This window comes from Euleptes europaea, chromosome 14 (genome assembly GCF_029931775.1).
Source record: "Euleptes europaea isolate rEulEur1 chromosome 14, rEulEur1.hap1, whole genome shotgun sequence".
NCBI lineage: Eukaryota > Metazoa > Chordata > Lepidosauria > Squamata > Sphaerodactylidae > Euleptes > Euleptes europaea.
The window spans coordinates 32,282,387-32,304,385 of NC_079325.1; the positions used below are offsets into that span (position 1 = coordinate 32,282,387).

Sequence of the window (21,999 nt, forward strand, 5' to 3'; positions counted from 1 at the left end):
AAGGTAGCATTTTGTTTTTGAACTCTTAAATAGGGGAGGAATGGGTTGGGTTTCAGCACGGGCCTGATTCTCCTATTCAAGCCAAAACGATTTTTTAAAAAGTTCTCGCATGTGGAATACTTTTATTTTGCTCACAGCAACCACAAGTAAGGTCAGAGCTACATGTTACAGGACAGTTACCAACCTCCAGGTAATAGCCGGCGATCTCCTTCTATTACAACTGATCTCCAGCCGATAGAGATCAGTTCACCTGGAGAAAATAGCCGCTTTGGCCATTGGACTGTATGGCATTGAAGTCCCTCCCCTACCCAAACCCCGCCCTCCTCAGGCTCCACCCCCAAAATCTGCCGGTGGCGAAGAGGGACCTGGCAACCCTGTGTTACACAGATCACGGGGCTGCCACAAAAAACAGCAGCCCTGAGTCGCGTTCCCTCCCCCAATTCTGAAGTACAGCACAGCCATCATTTGATTGACATGATACAGGATTCCAAGAAAATAGGTGTCCTAATAACATCGGGCAGCAGTTGAGGGCAGCAGGAAAAGAGGAAAAGGTTGAGGGCAGCAGGAAAAGAGGAAGACCCAACAAGAGATGGATTGACTCAATAAAGGAAGCCACAGCCTTCAATTTGCAAGATCTGAGCAAGGCTGTCAAAGATAGGACATTTTGGAGGACTTTCATTCATAGGGTCGCCATGAGTCGGAAGCGACTTGACGGCACTTAACACACACACACAATAACATCGGGACACGGTAGGTTATGGAAGGGTGAGGAGGAACTCCGAGGACTGCCACAGTTGGAGGCAGAGCCATAGGAGTTGCAACATGGAGTCCTGCCTTGGGTTGAAGAGTGAGAGTTAGAAAGTGTTAGTTAATGACACTAGGGGGCAGTGTTTGACCAAAGAAGGAAGCACAGGCTGTTCCTCCCAGGTTTCCTGGATACCTTTTTGATGGAAACCCAACAAAAAATACCAAGCTTCTCCTCTCTATCCATCTCCCCTAGGGTTGCCAGGTCCCTCTTTGCCACTGGCAGGACATTTTGGGGGCGGAGCCTTAGGAGGACGGGGTTTGGGGAGGGACTTCAATGCCATAGAGTTCAATTTCCAAAGTGAACGGATCTTTATCAGCTGGAGATCAGTTGTAATAGTGGGAGATCACCAGCTATTACCTGGAGGTTCTGGAAACAGCAGCACGAAGGCTCACAATAATGTAAATATTATAGATATTACTAATGCAAAAGAATTCTGAAGAACTTGACAATTTATATAATATTTATAACCGAAAAAGGAAAAGCATTACTTCATGCATATTAACAAATTCAACTCAAGGTAAGTGCATCCAAAGCAAAATACATGTATGATGGGCAAAGTGCCCTCAAACAAATTAGGAGAAAGTATTCCACTAGCAAGTGGTAAAAAGTCTCTGAGGTGCACTTGGTATGTCAAAGAAAGCCGAGGGAAGCCGAGACGATACCTCCGGCTTTCTTTGACATACCAAGTGCACCACAGAGACTTTCCAGAACTGAGTTATTATCAGCATAGGTGTAGTGTTTGTTGAGATTACCTGGAGGTTGGCAGCCCTAACACACACACAGGAAGAAGTCAGCTCCAGTGCAGCACTGCCCAGCAGGTAGCACGTGCCTGGATTTTGAACAGACACCTTCCTTGTACTGTGACATTCGTGTCATTTAAATTAATGAAACTACCCAATTTGGCTTTAATTGACTTTACATTCATGGATCACCTTAAATTTATCTATGAAATTGTTAATACAATGACTATCAAGTAATCCCTTTGCTCTCGTCCAGAAAAGGCTCTGTGAATGGTGTCAGAGAAATACAAGGAAAATTGCTGGCCTTTGTAATTTCAGTGGAGAGGCACCGTTTATTTTGTCTTGTTCACAGGAACCAGGGTACAACCTGACACCAAAGGCACCATGTCATGGCTTCTTGCCAGCCAGTGTGAAGCACGGGAATGCTGGTGCAAAAGGTCCTCAAAATCATGGCCTGAAACATGCCATGCCCCTTTAATTTGTTACACCCAGCCTGATGAAGAGTTGTGAAGAACTTGAAAGCTTGCACAGTTTTGTGTTATTTTGGCTGGTCCTAATAAAAGGTATTATTTGAGCTGTACTTTGTTTTTGGACATTGATTTTGAACCAGCACTGCGGCAGACAACTTGTATTTGAATTAATTCACTATCAACTTTGGCTGTAGCTCAGCACAGGCCTTTCGTCTGTATAGATGAGGTTGCTAACTTCCAGGTGCAGCATGGATTTCTCCTGAAATTACAACTGATCACCAGATCACATAGATCAGCTCCCCCCAGAGAAAATGGCTCTTTGGCATCACAAGCCTGCTGAGCTTAGGGGTGTCAACCTCCTGGTGGTGGCTGGAGATCTCCTGCTATTACAACTAATCTCCAGCTGATAGAGATCAGTTCACCTGGAGAAAATGGCCGCTTTGGCAATTAGACTCCATGGCCTCCCCTCTCAGGTTCTGCCCCAAAATCTCCAGGTATTTCCCAACCTGGAGCTGGCAACCCTATGTGTAGATGAGTGAAGTGGATAGAGAACTGGTTGCAGAACCATACACAAAGAATATTTGTCAATGACATTTCATCTGAATGGAGAGAGGTATCCAGTGGGGTGCCACAGGATTCGGTTCTGGGTACTTTTCAATATTTTTATAAATGATCTGGATGAGGGTGTGGAGGGACTACTCATTAAATTTGCAGATGACACCAAATAGAGAGGATAGAGGATAGAATTCATTGAGATCTGATCACACTGGAAAAGTGGGCAAATGTGAACAGGATACAATTCAACAAGGATAAGTGCCGACTGCTACATCTGGGTAACAAAAATGAGGGAGGGACATGCATACTGGATGGGGGATACAGTTCTGGGCAGCAGTGTGTGTGAACAGGATTTTGGGGGTACTGGTAAACTGTAAGTTAAATATGAGCAGCCAGTGTGATGCAGCAACAAAAAACACTAGTGCGATCTTGGGGTGCATCAACAGAGGCATAACATCCAAATCACAAGATGTCATAGTTCTGCTGTACATTGCATTGGTCAGGCCGCACCTGCAGTATTGTGTGCAGTTCTAGAGGCCTCACTTCAAAAAGAATATGGACAGAATTGAGCAGGTGCAGAGGAGAGCGATGAGGATGATCAGGGGCCTGGAGACCAAGCCCTATGAGGAAAGGCTGAGGGACTTGGGAATGTTTAGTCTGGAGAAGAGGAGGATGAGGGGACACACGATTGCTCTCTTTAAGTACTTGAAGGGCTGTCACCTAGAGGAGGTCAGGGAGCTGTTTCTGTTGGAAGCAGAGGATAGGACTTGCAATAATGGGTTTAAATTGTGGGAGGAAAGCTACCGGCTAGATATTAGGAAAAATTTTTTACAATAAGAGTTGTTTGACAGTGGAATCAGCTACCTAGGGAGGTGGTGAGCTCCCCCTCACTGGCATTCTTCAAGCAACAGCTGGACAAGCACTTGTCAGGGATGCTCTAGGCTGATTCTGCACTCAGCAAGGGGTTGGACTAGGTGGCTTGTATGGCCCCTTCCAACTCTATGATTCTATGATTCTAAGTTTCTCCCCCTGGGAACAGCTAAGGGAGAACAGTTCTGCTTCTACTGTACAGTTGTGGCCCCCTCCCCCAGTCCAGTTACTCAGAAATAAGTTGTTCCATTGAATTCAGTAGGACTTTTGCATCTGTCTTTTGGATTGAAGCGTATACGTCTTAGCCCCTTCTTCATACTGTTTAAAACAGCCTGCATCTTAATGTCTGTGTTACGCAACTTTCAGCTGAACAATCCACAAAACTATTTCTCCATCTGCTAGTTAAATCTCCAAGTGCTACAAAAAGTCCAGGGAAAGACTGGTCACGAATCAGAAAACAATTAAATTTGGCAATAAAGCATAGCACACATTCAGTTTGGCAAATGTAGCTATTTTATTGAGACAAGCGGAGGGAGCGTTCCCGGATAACTTGCAGAGTATTTCTCGCCATCATATAAAAATACCATTGCACTTAAAAAATAAAAAAAAGCAAGCTCAGCTTGTGTATAAAATCTATATTTTTAAAGTTCAACTTTTCTTTCCTGAATGCGCATTTCTCTGGTTGGGTCTGCTCAGCTGCTTCCTCCTGCTCTTAACATTTGGCATTTTGGTGCTCAATTGCAGCAGGTACAAGAAATGTCTCAAGGGGGGGTTCCTCTTGCTCAGGGACACGCCGGCCTCAGTACTGCAGAACTCCCTGTGGGTTGGTCCCCCTCCCTCCATATTGCAGTGCTGTGTGGATGGATTAAAGGATAGAGGGGTCCAGAGTAGGCAGACTTCAGGGTCAAGCGAACACTGGATGCACATCCGATGCCCTTCCAAATCTTCCTGGAGACCCAAACCCTTTAATCACCAACCACTGATGTTTGTTTGCTGCTGTTTCATCACCGGAGAAGATCAGTCGCTACTGCGCTAGCAAAGTGAACTTAGCTGAACTTAGATACGAAATGCAAAAAGCCGACTCTGCTGTTTCTATGCCTTTAAGATTGTGGGGACGCATGCCATCACTTATGCAATTACTCATCCTTGCTGAAAGGGTAGTGCTTATGGGTGCCCAACCTAGAACAAAAATGACAATTATAAATCATTAACAGCCCCTAATCTTTTTTAAAAAATGTTTTGCTTCTAATATTAATGGAACCCAAAACATGTGACTACTCCCAGTCTGAGTATTGGTATCAATGGTTCGATATGAATGCAAAGACATTAAAAAGGATAAACAAGTCACTTAAGGGCCATCTGGAGGATGAATATGCCAAATGTGGCTGTGGGTGCCACCAGTGGCAGAGGCAGCAGGGGGTTCTTACGCTGATGGGAAGAGCAAAGGCCCGAGGACCTCACAAGGTCAAAGAGTGGAGTCTGTGGTCCTCCCTCTTTTTCCAGGGCTGCACTGCCCAGATCAGTAGGCGAGAGTCAATAAGTAATAATGTGCATGCATTTCAAAACAAGAGGAAAAAAATGAAAAATCCCCATTCATTATATTCATAGCATAATGAAAATCCTAATGAATGATTAGTTTCTTTTGTTTTCCTGGTGACTGGCGGCTTGGTTTAGAGCTAGGGTTGCCAACCTCCAGGTACTAGCTGGAGATCTCCTGCTATTACAACTGATCTCCAGCCGATAGAGATCCGTTCACCTGGATAAAATGGCTGCTTTGACCATTGGACTGTATGACATTGAAGTCCCTCCCCTCCCCAAACCCCTCCCTCCTCAGGCTCCACCCCAGAAACCTCCCACTGGTGGCGAAGAGGGACCTGGTAACCCTATTTAGTGAAGGGGTGTCGAGCTCATTTGTTACAAGGGCCAGATATGACATAAATGTCACTTGGTCTGGCCGGGCCATGCCTCACCATCCCAGATCAAGAGTGGGGTGGGGGTGGCTGGTTCGTGGGCAGGATAAGAGCTCTCAAGGGGCTGGATCCAGCTCATGGGCCATATGTTTGACACCCTTGGTTTAGATCATTCAAGGAAAACGGGAGTGGGGGGAGGAGAGATGAAACTGACATTGATGTTTTCCAACCATCAGAGTCAAACAGATCTTGCAGCAGAAGAATATTACATTGATCAGCCTGTCTTTCCAGTTTTTCTACTAGTTACTGCTGGTACAGGGGCTTGGGGTGCTGCCTGTCTTCCTAAGGCTCAAGAGTGCTAGCTCCTGCCTGCTCTGTTGTACTGTCACTTCTCTGGGGCGCCAGACTGCTACCTCTGCCCACTGTGTAGCTCTGCTTCTCATCTTTAGATGGCTAAAGGCTTCCTTCTGCTTGCCCTGTAACTACACCAGCTGCCTGGGAGTGCTGAATGTCTGCCTCAACGCTCATTTTAATTTGCCTATAAAACTGGGATTCTTCCTCTCATCTCTCTGAAAGTTGGCAGAGGTGGTCCCTTGAGCAGTACCATCCCTGGAAAATTTCGTTCCATTTTGGATAGAACACACGTTTGAGCTGGAAATCTCTTTCCCATTACGACCAATGGAAATGAAAACAAACGTAACTGTCCAAAATGAACAAATATAATTTATATAATTAAGCTTTTGAAATGCAAACAAATTTCAAATCTCTGAAATTCAAAACCACATTACTCCCGTTGTGCATCAGAATAGCTCTGCCTCGTCCTATGGACTGGCCAGCAAAGTTGACCCCCCCCCCACTGCTTTTGAGACCATTAACTCATTCCAGAGATTATCTTTAGCACTGCTGACCTGGGGTCACTACAGTTTAGATGGCTGATGGGTTCCACTGCTGTTTACCAAATCTGGCAATGATGACAGATCTGTAAATTGCTTCCCCTGAATAAGCAGCAAATAGGGTGCTGGGGAGGCCTGATCAATCCGACAGGCTCCTCTAGTATGGTATATCAACAACCTTGCAGGAGGAAATGGCATTAAACAGTGACACCCCCGACCCAGCACTTCACTTTACCTGACAAATGCCACCAGGGTAGCCATGTTAGATCTCTGTGGTAAAAATAACAGGGAGGCTTCAGGCATCTTGGATTCTGATTGTGACATAATGTCTCTATAGATCTTATCACTTTGCCTGTTTCTTCCATTTACTGAAATCCACTCAGGCCAGCAAGCCGGAAATCAGTGCAGGGGTTATAGCACCACTAGTATCCCATGGGAACTTGGTGACATTGCTGTGGCTTAATATTGAACCCTAGTGGACTTTGTTATATTTTGGAATTACTATGGAATAGATGATATAATGTGGGGCTGAAGAAACCAAGGTGAAACGGCCGTCCCCCATCTTTTGGATTTATACCTAATGGATATTCAATGGAACTGATCATCTTTGAAATATTAAGAGGACTTTTTTGCCTGTGAAATTACATTGTGACTTCTTGTGCTTTAATGTAAATAGTAGTCACACATTGGTTAGGTTTGTTTGCTACATATTGTTTGTCCTTTGGCTTTATCACTTATTATATGCTTGTTTGATATAACTTGGCTCTGTGCATTTGTCTACCATTTACCCGTGCTAACTACCTGGAGGTTGGCAGCCCTAACACACACAGAGGAAGAAAGCTTGTATCCCGTATGGGAATGTTACACTGCAAACTTGTCTTGAGCAACTATATGAATTGTATATCCATATGTTGGAATCTTTATTGAAAAATTGAACAAAAAGGATATGGTTGCTATTGTACCCTGTGAAGGGATTGAGTATTTTGTAGAAACCAACTGAAGCTATGTGAGCTGAGATTGAATAATAGCAAATCTGAAACAGATGACTAAACGGGGCTGAGGAAGATCTGAAAGACTTGACACGATCGTATCCCTGTTTATCTTTCTGCATCTGAAGACTTCAACCTTGGAGTGATTGTGACTGTACTTTTTGAAAATTGTTGGTGTTTATGCTATTCGATTGGCTTGCTGCTAATTGTTAATTTGAATACACTTTGTTGTTATATATTATTGGTATGCTATTGTCTGTACTATTTTACTAACCTTAGGTATAGGTACAGAGGTGTTGTTTTGGGTTGTAATACTACCTGGAGGTTGGCAACCCTTTCTGTAACTTACTGGGAAATCTTCTAATGGGCCATTGCCTTGATGGGCCGCTGGTGGTCAGGAGCCAAGCCAACCCTGGCCTGTGAAGCTGCAGGAGGAGGCAATGAACGAATCTCCACCCATTGCCATCACTGCTGGCCAAGTCTAAGCCACAAGGGCTTCTGGGCTCACCTTGCTCCTGGACCATTTTGATGTCAGTAAACCCCACCACCACCACCACAAAGCAGCCAAGGTGCCCTTGTTCTCAGCATGGAGCATTTTGTTTTTGAATGTGCATAACATACACTTGATCTATTACACTGCTTGATGTATACACATCCTTAAGAGCCCGGCAGGCAACAGAAGGTTAGACTTGGAAGCTACGTTCTAGTATATAAGAAACAAATAAACTCACAGGGAGCTTCACTATACTAGAAGGGCTTTTATACATTGTTTACTGTTCTTTATGATATAATCATATTATCAGGATGTGTGCTAAATTATACCTATATTACTGACCACTGAGGAAGGCCTTCTTAGGCCGAAACGCATCTGGTCCTTTTTTGGATCCTACTTTGGTCAATGTAAGATTGTACATTGCAGGTATTCATGTTTGTATACATTGAATAGGAAAGTCTTGTCTATGCTAGAGGCCTTATGTTTTTAACTTGAATGTGCACCTTATTAAAATTTATATATTTGTAATTTTAGCATTTTTCAGCTCAACCTCTTCGATTTGGAATGTGCATAACATACCCCAAGAGGTCCCAGGGAACTGCTCGTGCCCCACAATGGAGGGATTCCAGCTTTTTCATCTCTTCATCTGTGAGACAGAAATCAAAGACCTACAAAAAACAAAAACTCCACTTGAATAACTTGGCTTACTAGACATGATGTTCGTCATGTGCAAATAATGCCCCACTGGGACCATTTTGGTTTCAGAAAATGGCATGTAGGAAGGCCAACACCATTTGATTTGGTTCTTGATACTTACAGGACAATGATTAGCACATTACCTTTGATACTTTTTGTAAGACAATGACTCTGCTCAAACCCAACCCCTTTCTGACTATATATTACTCTTCCTACACACTTGACACTGAGAGACACTGTCCTTCAGTGTTACTCCTCTGAAGATGCCTGCCACAGTTGCTGGCGAAACGTCAGGAAAGAAAATACCAAGACCACGGTCACACAGCCCGGATAGCCTACAAGAACCAATGCTCTGACCATGAAAGCCTTCTAAAACCATTTTATTTGTTTGTTTGTTTGTTTTATTACACTTCTATCCCACCCTCCCCAGCCAAAAGGCCGGCCTCACGGCAGCTCACAAAAATATAATATATAATAATATATAACATATAATAATAAAACAAGATAAACGCCCCATAAAATCTATTAAATGAAGGACAAAAATGTGTGATGGCAACGTGGGGGTGATATATATACATCTGACAGAAGTGATAGCACATCTTTGGATCTACATTTGCATGTTATTTCAATAAAATGTATTGCATGGGTCTAAGTTTTTAATAATCCATTGCAGTGGTGGGAGACACAATAATCCATTTCTCTAGCAGCATTCCCACCTTCTGGGCTTTTAAGTGGAGAGGCTGACCAACCTTTCAATCCACAGGATCTCAGGAGTGGAAAGGCATTAGGCAGAAGCAAACAATTTGTACTCTACCTTGGTGTTCTCGATGATGTGAGCAGGCGTTTGGCTCTTTGGAATAGTTGCTATGCCACATTGTATATTAAAGCGGATCAAAATCTGTGAAGATATCAGAAAGGGAAAAGTGGAGCTTGTAACTCTTGGAACTGCACCTTCTAAACTCTTGCAACTGTCTGTATAGCATAACAGGAATTCTGATCCCACTTGCTTGGCCCCTGCAACCCTCACAGGAACTATGCTGATAGGTCATGGCAAACACCTATGGCATAACAAAGAATCTACAAAAGTGATTAACCCACAAGTACCCTTGACAGTTCATGTCAGTGGAGAAATTGACTGTCTTCCAGGTAATGAAATGCTTGCATGCTTGCACATGAGCTCACATGCACACGCACCACATGCTTGTTGGCATATCTTCCTTGCGGTAATCTTTAGTCTTCTTCCTGATTCAGTGCCATCTCCACAGCACTAGATCATCTAAACACATCCGTAGAGCAACCAAGAGAGCCCTTTATGTATCAATGCATCTAATTCAGATAGCAAAGGCATGAAGATAAATAGCCTAGACGTTTAGCTTATTATGGAAGTGCACCAAAACCAGAGCCTCGCCATCTTCCAGCAATGTTCTAAGAGCTGGTTATAGGGAGGAAGGGATAGGCCTCCAACAGAGGCTACAGCACACATGATTTGGCTAATTTTATTGGATCATTTATGCTTGCTGTTTCTAATCCATGTGAAGATCTGCATGTCTTCCCAAATAAATTTGCACATACAAAAAAAATTTATCTAATGGTTCCCAGTTGCCATATACTGACATACATGGGGGGGGGGGGGGATATATGAAAAGTCACCCTAAGATCCCAGATATCCTTCCCTGAAAGTCATTTTACCTGAGCAGGAGATTTCCCATGCTTCTTAGCAATTTCCTTCACCACTGGTTCTTCCATGCCATTCTTGAGACCTGAAAGGCTAGAAAGAGGACACAAGTCTTCCAAACCAGCCCAGTTCTACTGTTCTTTTTACTCAGTGGATTGAACCATCCAAGCTTTCCTTGAATCTAGGATAGGAGTTTTTAGTGGCAACAGCGAGTTTTCCTCCACGAGGCTGCAATTTGTGTGCACAGATTTAGTTTTTAGGCTGTTTCAGTTTCACTGAATTAATGTGGAAAGAAATGAAAATACTCAAGATGGCCTGACAAAGGAATGGTCATTTTTGCTTACTAAATTGGAAGCCACACATTTCCTCAAAAATCTGTTTTACAATGAGGTTTTAGTAATATGCAAATATCTGTTTTTACAATCAACCAACCATCTGTCTTTTAACCAGTTAATCCTCTAAAAACCTTTTTGCCAGTTGACGATCTGGGTCATTCTGGTTTAGGACATTTTCTGTGTTAGGGTATACCTGTGTGGCACCTTCATCCATTTAGAGAAACTCAGAAATCTAGGAAAATGCTGCCCCAATCTGGGCTGCTCGCCCAATGGAGACCTTTACCCTGCTCAGTGGGTCATGTAGACATAGAGTTGCCAGCTCTGGATTGGGAAATACCTGGAGACTTTGGGGGTGGAACCTGAGGAGGGCAGGATTTGGGGGGGGAGGGACTTCAATGGAGTATAATCCCATAGAGTCCAACTTCCAGGGTAGCCATTTGCTCCAGGTGAACTGATCTCTGTTGCCTGGAGATCAGTTATAATCCCAGGAGATCCCCAGCCACCACCTGGAGGTTGGCAACTGTATATAGAGACAGCATTGTACACAGAGGTCCTGTGCTCTCAAGTCTGCCTCCTCTGTAGGGTTGCCAGGTCTCCCCTGGCCACTGGTGTGGGATGGGGTGGTAGGTTGCCAGATCCAAGTTGGGAAATTCCTGGAGCTTTGGGGGTGGATCCTGAGGAGGACAGGGACCTCAGTGGGGTACAATGCCATAGAGTCCACCCTCCAAAGCATCCCTTTTCTCCAGGGAAACTGATCGCTGTAGTCTGGAGGTGAGCTGCAATACCAGGGGTTCCCCTGGTCCCACCTGGAGGCTGGCATCCCTACTCCTCTGCTTCCTGTCCACTGGCTTTGAGTGGCCCAGGCACAGGGTCAGCTCAGCCAGTTTTGCTACCTCAAGCAAACCAGCAACAATAGTGCACGTGGGAAAGCGCCTCTGCTTGAATAGCCCTCTGGTCTGCAGCCAGCCTTGAATGCCTGGGATGTGCCTCCTCCCAGGTGCCACCTTCTGTGGGTTTTGGTGCCCCAAGTGGCCCCTTGGGTGGTGATCTGGCCCTGCCTGTAGACTCTGTAGTCGGGATGGCTGCGGGAACCACGTTCCTTTACAAAACTGCACAGGCATTGTGTGCTAAGGCCAAGTCCCAGAAGCTGGCAGGCAGGAGCAGTGGCAGAAAAAAAAAGTTGCAAGTCTGATAACAAGAGAAGCAGACGTTCTTGCAAAGGTGACAGGGGTGTTGTGGCAGCCCGGCTGCTGCCCGTGAACAACAGAGATGAAGAGAGCACAGAAAAAACATAAGCCCTGGTGAGCGGAACCAGGGCTACTGTTCCGAAAGAGGCGAGTCTTACAAAGGACTCTCGGGGGATGTCAGGGGGCTGTATGCTGTCATGGCCATCCCTTTGGACTTGGTGAAGGCAACCAGGGTCTTCTGGGTCTGGAAGGGATGTCGCTCCACCTGTTGAGGAGATTGTTTAGAGATTATCCTGAACCTGTGAAAATGTCTGTTTCCTAGGCCTAATCAGCTTGCCTCAGGAAAAACCCATCCCAAAAGGGACTGAAGGCCTCTCAGGGAAAATACCAAAAGAAATGGGAGTGGAGGTGGGAGGCAGAATAGACTTTGGCCACAGAAGGACTGTGCTGTAGGTTGCCTTATGGCTACCGTCTGAGAACAGATGAGTATGAAGATGATTTAAGTTTTCTTTTCATATAGGTTGCTCTCGCATTGGCTGTTTGGTCCAGCTTTGGCACTAATGTGAAGTCGATTTTTTTTTCCTGTTCCCCCCATAGTATTGTGTTGTTCTCATGCACCTTTCAGCTTTTCCCTGGCTTTGCTGTGAGATCTTTCCCAGGCCTGCTTTCCTTTCCTCTTTTTTTGAAAGATCACAGCAAAGCTGGGATGACTGGGATGTGGACAAGAAAGTCTGGCTCTTTCCCAGTCCTGCCCACATTGGTGCCACTTCCCCTCCCTCCATACTCCATAGATGCCACACACCTCATGCCACCAGAGGACTTTTTCAGTCAAAAACCACAACTGGTAATTGAAATATTGCTGTAGTGTTTTAATGCTACAGAGATGTATCAACTACCAGGTAGAAAAGAACTTCCAGCTAGAAGAAACTTCCAGTGGCATGAAGCGTGTGTGACCATCACAGAGCAGGGAAAATGTGGGGCATTGTGACATGTGGATGCTCGATTGCTGCTGTGAGTGCCTCAGTATTCACAGTAGCAATGAAACCCATCACCATCTGGAAGCAGGCTTCACTGCCCAGAAGCTATTGTGAAAAGCAAAACCCCGTTTGCAACTGCCGCTGCCCATGGTGCTGCATGAATGCCATTCTGCTCGGCCTCCTGCCCACATTAAGCCTCTAAGCAAGCTGTTACCTAGCCTTTCCTAGCTGAAAGATGCATGAGAGCACCACACTATTGTGGGGAATCAGGAAACAAAAACCTACTTCACTAGTGCCAAAGCTGGACCAAACAGCTTAAAAATCTGTTGAGTTATTTCACATTTTTTTCATCAGTTTAAGTTATTTTAATTGGCATATTGCATGGTCCTTAATTCCCAGTTTGCATCCCCTGCTCAACTTGTGCCGAAGAAGAGGATCTCATCCATTTTTATGATTATACTGCAGCTTTTGCATGCTTCCCATGGACTTTTGGCTAGCTGTTATTGGAAACAAGCCCTGCAACAATGGACATCTTGCTTTGAAGCAGCTTTCGTTCTGAAGTGCCTGGCTGTCTTATAGAGTCCAATGAACAGACAGCAAGGAGGAGGTTAGGTTTAAAAGCACCAGTTCTTTATTTAGCTAAACACAGAGCTGGGTGGGCCACCACAGATTAGGCACAGGGTTACCCACGAGAGAAAAAAAGAAGGTAAGCATCGGTTCATTTATGCATTAGAATGGGGTAGGCCCATAGCTGCTTACAAGCAGATTGATACACAAAAGCTCCAATACACGTTAGGTGTCTACTCCACGTTAATTAGCATAGCCTATAGATATTGCCCGAAGGCGTAACTGAGCAAGTGCTTGATCTTGCGAGCTAGGAAATTGAATTACCTCTAACCTTAGGAATGCAGTTTCTAAGACAGCTTTCTCTCTACTGGTGAGAGGCAGTACCAGGCAGAAAGAGTATGATTTGTGGGCTCAAAGCCTTTGGATGCCAACTTCCCCAAAGCTTCTATGTGTGTGCATATGAGTACATAGTGTTTTATACCAGCCCTTATATCTGGGCACTACAGTTCTGGTACTTTCTGGTATTTGCTCACACTCTGGAATCAAAGTCAGACATTACCTGAAGGACATCAGGCTTAATTCTTGCTGCAGAGATCAGCCTTTCTAGTTGACACTTGTTAAAGTTGGCCACCCCAATGCTTTTCACCAGGCCTTCATCCACCAGCTTCTCCATCGCCTGCAAGCAAAGAAAAATTGCTCAGGATCAGGTCCGTTGGCTTGTAGCACTCGCAAGGTCAGAGTCATGGTGCATTTGAGGAGCCTGGGTGGGGCCAGAAGGGCCAGATGAAAGGAACTGCAGCACAGCGCAGGACCCCGGAGAACCCACAGATGTACCACCAGACTTACCCCTTCCAGATCTAGGGTTGCCAGGTCCGTCTTCTCAACCAGCGGGAGGTTTTGGGGGTGGGGCCTGAAGAGGGCGGGGTTTGGGCAGGGGAGGGACTTCAATGCCATAGAGCTAAATTGACAAGGCAGCCATTTTTCTCCAGGTGATCTGATCTCTATCGGCTGGAGATCAGTTGAATTAGCAGGAGATCTCCTGCTACTACCTGGCAGTTGGAAACCCTATCCAGATCTCATAAGTCATCACAGTACACTTTTGCACAAACACAGCAGCACTGCAGAATGTGATGTGGGGGTGGATGGGTTTCAGTAGTCAATTGCCTGAGAAATATCTTAGAAGAAAAGCAAGGGTGCAAATGTGTGCTTGAAGGAGAATGAAATCCTGTCTTGGGACCTGACTTGAAAGGGAAATGGTGACAGATGGGACATTGTAGCAGCCCCTTCTGGGACTAGAAAAATCACAAGACACAGGGGTTGTTTTTTTAAAAAATTGTAAAAGAGATTGCTGTGATCTTTTATGTGCCCCACTTCAATTTCTATGTAGGAAACAAACAGGAGAGTTTTCAAAAAGTGAGCCAGGCATGGTGGGACTTTAACGCCCAGCACTGTACATGTGCCAACCAGTTGTAGAGCACCAAGGTAAGTAGGCAGGGCATAGGAAGATGGAACAAGGACCGATGAATGACTCTGGCTTTCTAATTGGCATCTGGTATCAGTTCAAACTTTCCCCCCTGGTTCCATACTGTGACTCATGGTAAATTGTGTGATGGCTGCTTCTTACCTTCCATGTGTCCACGTAATCAACATCTGTCTGCAGTATTTTGCCATCCTTCTGTGGCATAAGTTCCCCCTTGACGTTCTATGGCAGACAAAAACACACATGAACACATGATGCTGCCTTACACAGAGCCAGGCCATTGGTCAGCCAAGGTCAGTATTGTCTAGTCAGACTGCAAGCTGTTCTCCAGGGTCTCAGGTCAAGATCTTTCACATCACCTCCTACTGGATTCTTTTAACTGGCAAGGGCAGGAATTGAACCTGGGGCCTTCTGTGTGCAAAGCATATGCTCTACCACTGAGCCATGGCTCCCACCCTTTGTTGCACCTGAAGTGGAAAAGTCTCCTGTTCAACCCCTCTAGAGAGGGGCACAGGACCTACACAAAACTTTCCATTGCATTATACTCCGTCGGGCAGATGTGTCCATCTCTTTTGCTTTGCTGTCTTTAATGGCTCCCAGATTCCACAGCCTGCCACTCATTCTGTTCCTGATTAGCTTCACATTGGGAAATCTGTCTAAACATTTTATAAAGTAAAAGGTAAAGGTCCCCCGTGCAAGCACCGGGTCATTCCTGACCCATGGGGTGACGTCACATCCCGAAGTTTACTAGGCAGACTTTGTTTACGGGGTGGTTTGCCAGTGCCTTCCCCCAGTCATCTTCCCTTTACCCCTTATTTATTTATTTAGTAAAACATTTGTTTCCCACCTTTCCTCATGGTTCAAGGCAGTTCCCTGAAGCCAGCATACATGGTTTCCCCCACAATTTTGACATCACAACAACTCTCTGAGGTCATTTAGGCGAAGACAGAATGTGACTGGCCCAACATCACCCAGTGATTATGGCTTTATGATTGCGACGGGATTTGAACCTTTCTTTACGTTAAGCTTCTTTCCCAGGTCAGCACCCACTTTCAGCTTTAGGGCTCTTCCATGGAATTTGAAGTATGAATGGATTAAACAGGTACAGAATGTATTTCCCTCTCCACTGAGTAACCACACAGAGAGTCTGCAGTTCAGAACATGGTGTTTCTAGGGAAACTAAGCCCAGGCATAGCTTCTTCTACAATTTAAGGATTGCTACAGAGTTTCAAGAAGGAGCCCCGTGGCGCAGAGTGGTAAGCTGCAGTACTGCAGTCCAAGCTCTGCTCACGACCTGAGTTCAATCCTAACGGAAGTCAGTTTCAGGTAGCCGGCTCAAGGTTGACTCAGCCTTCCATCCTTCTGAGGTCGGTAGCTTGCTGCCTTACACAGAAGATGATTAGGGAAGGCACTGGCAAACCACCCCGTAAACAAAAGTGCCTAGGAAATGTCGGGATATGACATGGGTCAGGAATGACCTGGTGCTTGCACAGGGGACCTTTACCTTTTACCTACAGAAGTTCAAGAGACAAGAGTTATGTGCCACAGTAAGAAACAAGCATCAAGAGGTTCAGCCAGCTCTCGCAACAATGGATATTGCCACTTGGTGCCCTACATAATGACACCCTTCAAATAACAACAGCAGCAGCAACAACCAGAACACACTGGCTTGTTTTACCTTGATGCTCATTGGGGAATGCATTAAGTACAGATCCAGATAATCCAGTTGTAGCATCTTCATACTTTCCATGCAAGCTGGCTTCACATCTTCGGGAGCATGGTAGGCATTCCACAGCTGCCAAGGGAAGAATATGCCCATGAGTCCCATTGATTGTCATATAAGCTTTCACAGTTAACTTGGTTTGGAATTCTGTGTTAAGACGCTGAAAAGGGACAGGCCCTGCTGAATATGCTAAATCTTGAACCCATTCTTCAGATAGGAATGCTTAAGGGCTCTTCTTGTGTGAGTATAGGATTAGCTCTTGTAGGTTATCCGGGCTGTGTGACCGTGGTCTTGGTATTTTCTTTCCTGACGTTTCGCCAGCAGCTGTGGCAGGCATCTTCAGAGGAGTAACACTGAAGGACAGTGTCTGAAGATGTTACTCCTCTGAAGATGCCTGCCACAGCTGCTGGCGAAACATCAGGAAAGAAAATACCAAGACCACGTTCACACAGCCTGGATAACCTACAAGAACCAATGAACTCTGACCGTGAAAGCCTTCGACAATATATAGGATTAGCCTTTTGATTCTTTCCTTACTATTTTGCCTTTAATCCTCTGTCTATTAATTTGTTCCCAATTATCAGTACTTTCTGTGATTTACGTGTGGTTACTAAAGTTTCTTTTACTAACAATACTAAGAATCTCATTCATTTCTTTTGTATACCCACCTCAAACTCCTGGTATTCCAGAAAGCCAGGAAAAGCCCCTTATATACCAAGGGAAAATCTTTTGATGGTGACAGCTTCTATTAGGGTAAGGATCTTCTTAGCCATGTGTGTGAAAGTAAACAGTTTTTAAACACAACCAGTCCCACTGGGCTCTCAGCAAACCTAGGAGCAGGGGGCTAGAGACTGAAGATGCACTTGTAACCAATGGGACTGAGTATCATAAGTAATTTGGGCCTCAATCACAAGAGCATCCTTCTTCAAAGAGAACAAATGTGCCCGGCTTTCCTCTCAGTTATTCCCAGTCAAACAGCTCTATATCACTTTTCATCACAGGTTCCCACACACCAGGTCAACCAGAGAGCTTCCTTGTTACTCCCCCACCAACTCCCATTTCCACCCATGTGCTCTGTTCCCTCATGAACAGAGAGAGCGACCAACAAGCTAGTTCCTCCAGTCACAGTGTGAATGCCAGGGCAGAAGCAATCCTTCGTATCAATTTTTCAAAAAGTCAGCTCACCTTGCTAGTAATGAAAAGCTCGTCCCTCTTCACTGGACATTCCTTCAGGACCTTCGCAAAACCTTCACCGATTGCCTGCTCGTTTTCATATAAATAAGCACAGTCAATGTGCCGGTAGCCATTTTTGATCGCGAATTCAATGGCGCCTTGAACAATACCTGGAGGAGACTGACAGGAACAGAAGACACCCCCCCCCCCAGTTGGCATTCATTAGAACAGTGATGGTACAATTGAGAGTCATTTGGGACATACAAAGCAGCCTTATACTGAGTCAGACCACTGACGTCTATGAAGGTCGATATCATCTACTCTGACTGGCAATAGTTCTTCAAGGTTTCAGGTAGACATCTTTCACATCATCTGTTACCTGATTATTTTAACTGGAGATTGAACCCAGGAACTTTTGTATACAAAGCAGATTCTCTTCCACTGAACCATATTCCTAGCCTTTTCTCCCCTTTGGGGAGTGGCTGTGGCGCAGTGGTAGAGCCTCTGCTTGGCATGCAGAAGGTCCTAGTTTCAATCCCAGGCATCTCCAGTTAAAGGGACTAGGTGACTTGGTGATGTGAAAGACCTCTGCCTGAGACCCTGGAGAGCCACTGCCTGTCTGAGTAGACAATACTGACTTTGATGGACCGAGGGTCTGATTCAGTATAAGACAGTTTCATGTGCTCCTGAAAGAGATTATGCATCCATAGACTGGAAAGAAGTCTCCATGGATGTGCTTGAGGAAGGGATGAAATAAATATTTCCAATACCCCTCCCCAAGTTACTAAGACATATGTGGTTGTCATAAAGAATATTTCTGAAGATGAAAACCATACCCATTACGCTGACAGCACAGAAGTCAATTAATACAAAAGGAAGACTGGCTGCAGATTTTGAATGTAACACTGGTGTGTGTGCACATATGCACACCATTCTCAAAGGGACATGTAGGTTCTAGTGCCTGATGCACTCTGATGGATGATGCTTTTCAGCAGGCAGTGCATTAGTTACTGGCCAAGTCAAGATTTCAGAGGGGATAAATTTTTAATCCACATTCAAGTGGAAAGGAACATTTGCCCACATTCCAAATTTCCCAAATTTTCCAGTTCAGCCATTCAGATTTCAAAGGTTGCACATTTCAGAGGGTAGCCATGTTAGTCTGCTGATGCAACCCCCCCCCCCCCCAAAGGAGTTTTGTGGCTCTGGTGCTTCCAATAGAATAAATATTTATTTTTGAGGTGCCACAAGACGCCTTTTTGTTCTTAGCTTTCCAAGATGAAACTTTAAGCTTCAACCTTATTTTGAATATGCCATTTCCCCTTTAGAACTCAAAAGCTTTAAACTTGGCAGGTTTGTATTGCTCTCATTTTGGCAGGTGTCAGCCCATCACACGAAGCTCCAACAGGCTGTGCCAAGAAACTCAGCTAATCTGTTGGTTTGTTTGCTGTGGGGCCAAGATGCAAAAGGGAGCTCTGGGCCTCTGAGTCACGCAGCACCCTAGCACACCCAGCCTCCTTTGCTGTTGACACATTTCTTTCTCAGCTGCCAAGCCTAGCTTTTCTGCTTCACTTGCAAGAAAGGTGACCTAGCACCACTGTATAATAAGACACATTGATCAGAACTAGGGTTGCCAACTCTGGGTTGGGAAATACCTGGAGATTTTTGGGGTGGAGCCTGAGGAGGGTGGGGTTTGGGGAGGGGAGAGACTTCAATGCCATTGAGTCCAATTGCCAAAGTGGCCATTTTCTCCAGGTAAACTGATCTCTATCAGCTGGAGATCAGTTGTAATAGCAGGAGATCTCCAGCTAGTACATGGAGGTTGGCAACCTAATCAGAACTTATGGGGGGAAATTCTAGATAGAACGTCAACTGGAATTATTAACAAATTTAAAAAGTTTTAATTGGAATGTTAAACCCAGAGAAGTTGGAATATGTAGTAAGTTGTTCACATAGGGTTGCTAAACTCCAGGTACTGAGCAACCAAAATGAACACCACTGCACTGTTACCAAAGGTAAAGAAGGAAGTGCAGGATGGGCTATTGGTAATAAACGAACAACACAATATTGTAACAAAGTGTATATGGTGCACAATTTAACATCTAAATATAAACAGACACAAAACTATGTACAGAAATATCTCATAGTCCAAAAGGTACAAAAGTCTGGTTTCAGAGTTAGGAAGAAGGTATTCTTCATGTAGAAGTTGCTAGGAAGACGATCGTTTCTATTTCTTCATCAGTTCCATTTAGTTAAAGCTTCTATATATGCACATACAAGTATCCAACTTCAATTCAGTCTCTCATAGAATTAAGTGTAGAACTGTGTCGAATAATACTTTTAAGGTTCCAATACATGATACAACATTGTTGATACACAGTTGTACAGATGATTCTGACAAATTGACTATTCCCAACGGGATAACGCAAGTAACTATTCCCGTTGGGAATAGTCAATTTGTCAGAATCGTCTGTACAACTGTGTATCGACAATGTTGTACCGTGTATTGGAACCTTAAAAGTATTATTCTACACAGTTCTACACTTAATTCTATGAGAGACTGAATTGAAGTTGGATACTTGTATGTGCATATATAGAAGCTTTAACTAAATGGAACTGATGAAGAAATAGAAACGATTGTCTTCCTAGCAACTTCTACATGAAGAATACCTTCTTCCTAACTCTGAAACCGGACTTTTGTACCTTTTGGACTATGAGATATTTCTGTACATAGTTTTGTGTCTGTTTATATTTAGATGTTAAATTATGCACCATATACACTTTGTTAAACTCCAGGTACTAGCTGGAGATCTCCTGCCATTACAACTGATCTCCAGCAGATAGAGATCCGTTCCCCTGAAGAAAATGGCGGCTTTGGCAATTGGACTCTATGGCATTGAAGTCCCTCCCCTCCCCAAACCCTGCCCTCCTCAGGCTCCGCCCCCAAAACCTCCCGCCAATGGCAAAGAGGGACTTGGCAACCCTACATTATTGTTTTCGTAAAGTTTCCTGGAGGTGTAAAGGACTGAATTTAGCATCATCAGCTTGCAAAGCAAATGTTGTACCAGTGTGCCATGATCCCTCCCTATATATAGTGGCCATGGCATCCCATATGAGGCAAGCCTATTCTGCTGCATTGTATATCTGGAAAAATATGTTGTGACGGGCCTTGCCACAGTGACAAACTTAGCGGGCCTCTTACAGTCTCTCATTGCTCAGCAGACTGAGTCAAACGCTGTGGAAGAAGAGCAGGCTGGCCCAAGGGGTCCTTCCTGAAGAATCAGAACAGCTGCAGCTCTTCCATCAATGGGAGCCATAAGCATTATCTGGAAAGTGGAGCTACACTTCCCTCTTTCTTTTTGGGCCTTTGCTGTTTAGCATGGAATTGGCCTGATGATTTCTTCACTCATTGTTTTAAAGACAATTCAGGTTACCTAGCTGCAGTCCTGTTTTTTCTGTGTTGCTGTCCCATTTTTCAGACTTGCTTTGTCGTATATCTTTTAGTCTTTACTTAAAACGTAATCGTAGACCCATTATGCGGTGAATTAAAGCCATGTAACAAGTTACGAGTTGTAACATCGGTTTAAGTGTATACAGCACAATGACTTTTACACAAAATATCAAGCAAACTACCAAAATATTAAGAGTCAAAGCTCTACTGAGGGTTTTGAGTCACTTATCTTCCTTTCAAGCAATTTGTAAGCAATATATATAAAATAATAGTGATTATTGGCTTGCTATAAAGGAAAACTTTGAAACCTTGTGGCAGGATGGAGGACTAACTCTGAAAGAGGGTTGATTTTGTTTTGTGAAATAGAACTGGAGATAGATTTTTTTTAAAAAAGAAGAGCAAAAGGTCTAAGATCACAGAGTGGAAAATGTTATTTTGAGCTTGACTTTGGCAGAGCAGGAGAGAGGGAGATAGCGGCAGGCAAGGAATGTTTGTGTGAGGCTGACAGTGGGGAAAGAAGAGGAAAACGGTTCAAACACAATGGGACACACAAGCCAAAATTATTAGGATCTCAGTGTTGTACGTGAATGGCGAATTACAGGTTTAGAATGGGGAAACAGCACAATATAAAGTGTGATGTAGGAACGACTGCTGTAATTCTGCTTCCTGATGACTGCGGAAAAGACATTCTTCAGCCAAATGGCAACACAAAACAACCTTCATCCTGGATAGTCCATATAAAATTTTTCAGTGCTGTGTATTCCTTGCTGGTGTGACACGGGATGTTCAAGGTATTTGGTTCCTGTATGTGTGTAATAGTCAACAGGGATTTGATATTACCACACTCACGGTATTCATGATCTCTTCAAAATCTTTGCGTGAAACATCTGAAGAAGAGGTTCTGCTTTGAAACAGGAAGATTATCAGACTCCTCTTACCTGCTTGATATATTTGTACACCAGTATAAAAACTCTGTTGTTCTTGTGCATACTTTTCACAATTCTTACACT

At 44.4% G+C, this 21,999-nt stretch overlaps 1 protein-coding gene across 1 annotated transcript in view; it reads right to left on the bottom strand.

Moving 5' to 3' along the window:
* Positions 1-4,570: 4,570 nt before the first annotated feature.
* Positions 4,571-21,999, bottom strand: part of LOC130487035 (1,5-anhydro-D-fructose reductase-like) — a 28,126-nt gene continuing 10,697 nt past the window's right edge. The window contains exons 2-10 of the mRNA XM_056860404.1: positions 17,554-17,721; positions 16,324-16,440; positions 14,790-14,867; positions 13,725-13,841; positions 11,780-11,886; positions 10,114-10,192; positions 9,239-9,322; positions 8,308-8,396; positions 4,571-4,622 (exon numbers count right to left, since the gene is read on the bottom strand). Of these exons, the coding sequence (XP_056716382.1) occupies positions 4,580-4,622; positions 8,308-8,396; positions 9,239-9,322; positions 10,114-10,192; positions 11,780-11,886; positions 13,725-13,841; positions 14,790-14,867; positions 16,324-16,440; positions 17,554-17,721 (882 nt within the window). The 3' untranslated portion in view covers positions 4,571-4,579. The remainder of the gene's footprint in view (positions 4,623-8,307; positions 8,397-9,238; positions 9,323-10,113; positions 10,193-11,779; positions 11,887-13,724; positions 13,842-14,789; positions 14,868-16,323; positions 16,441-17,553; positions 17,722-21,999) is intronic.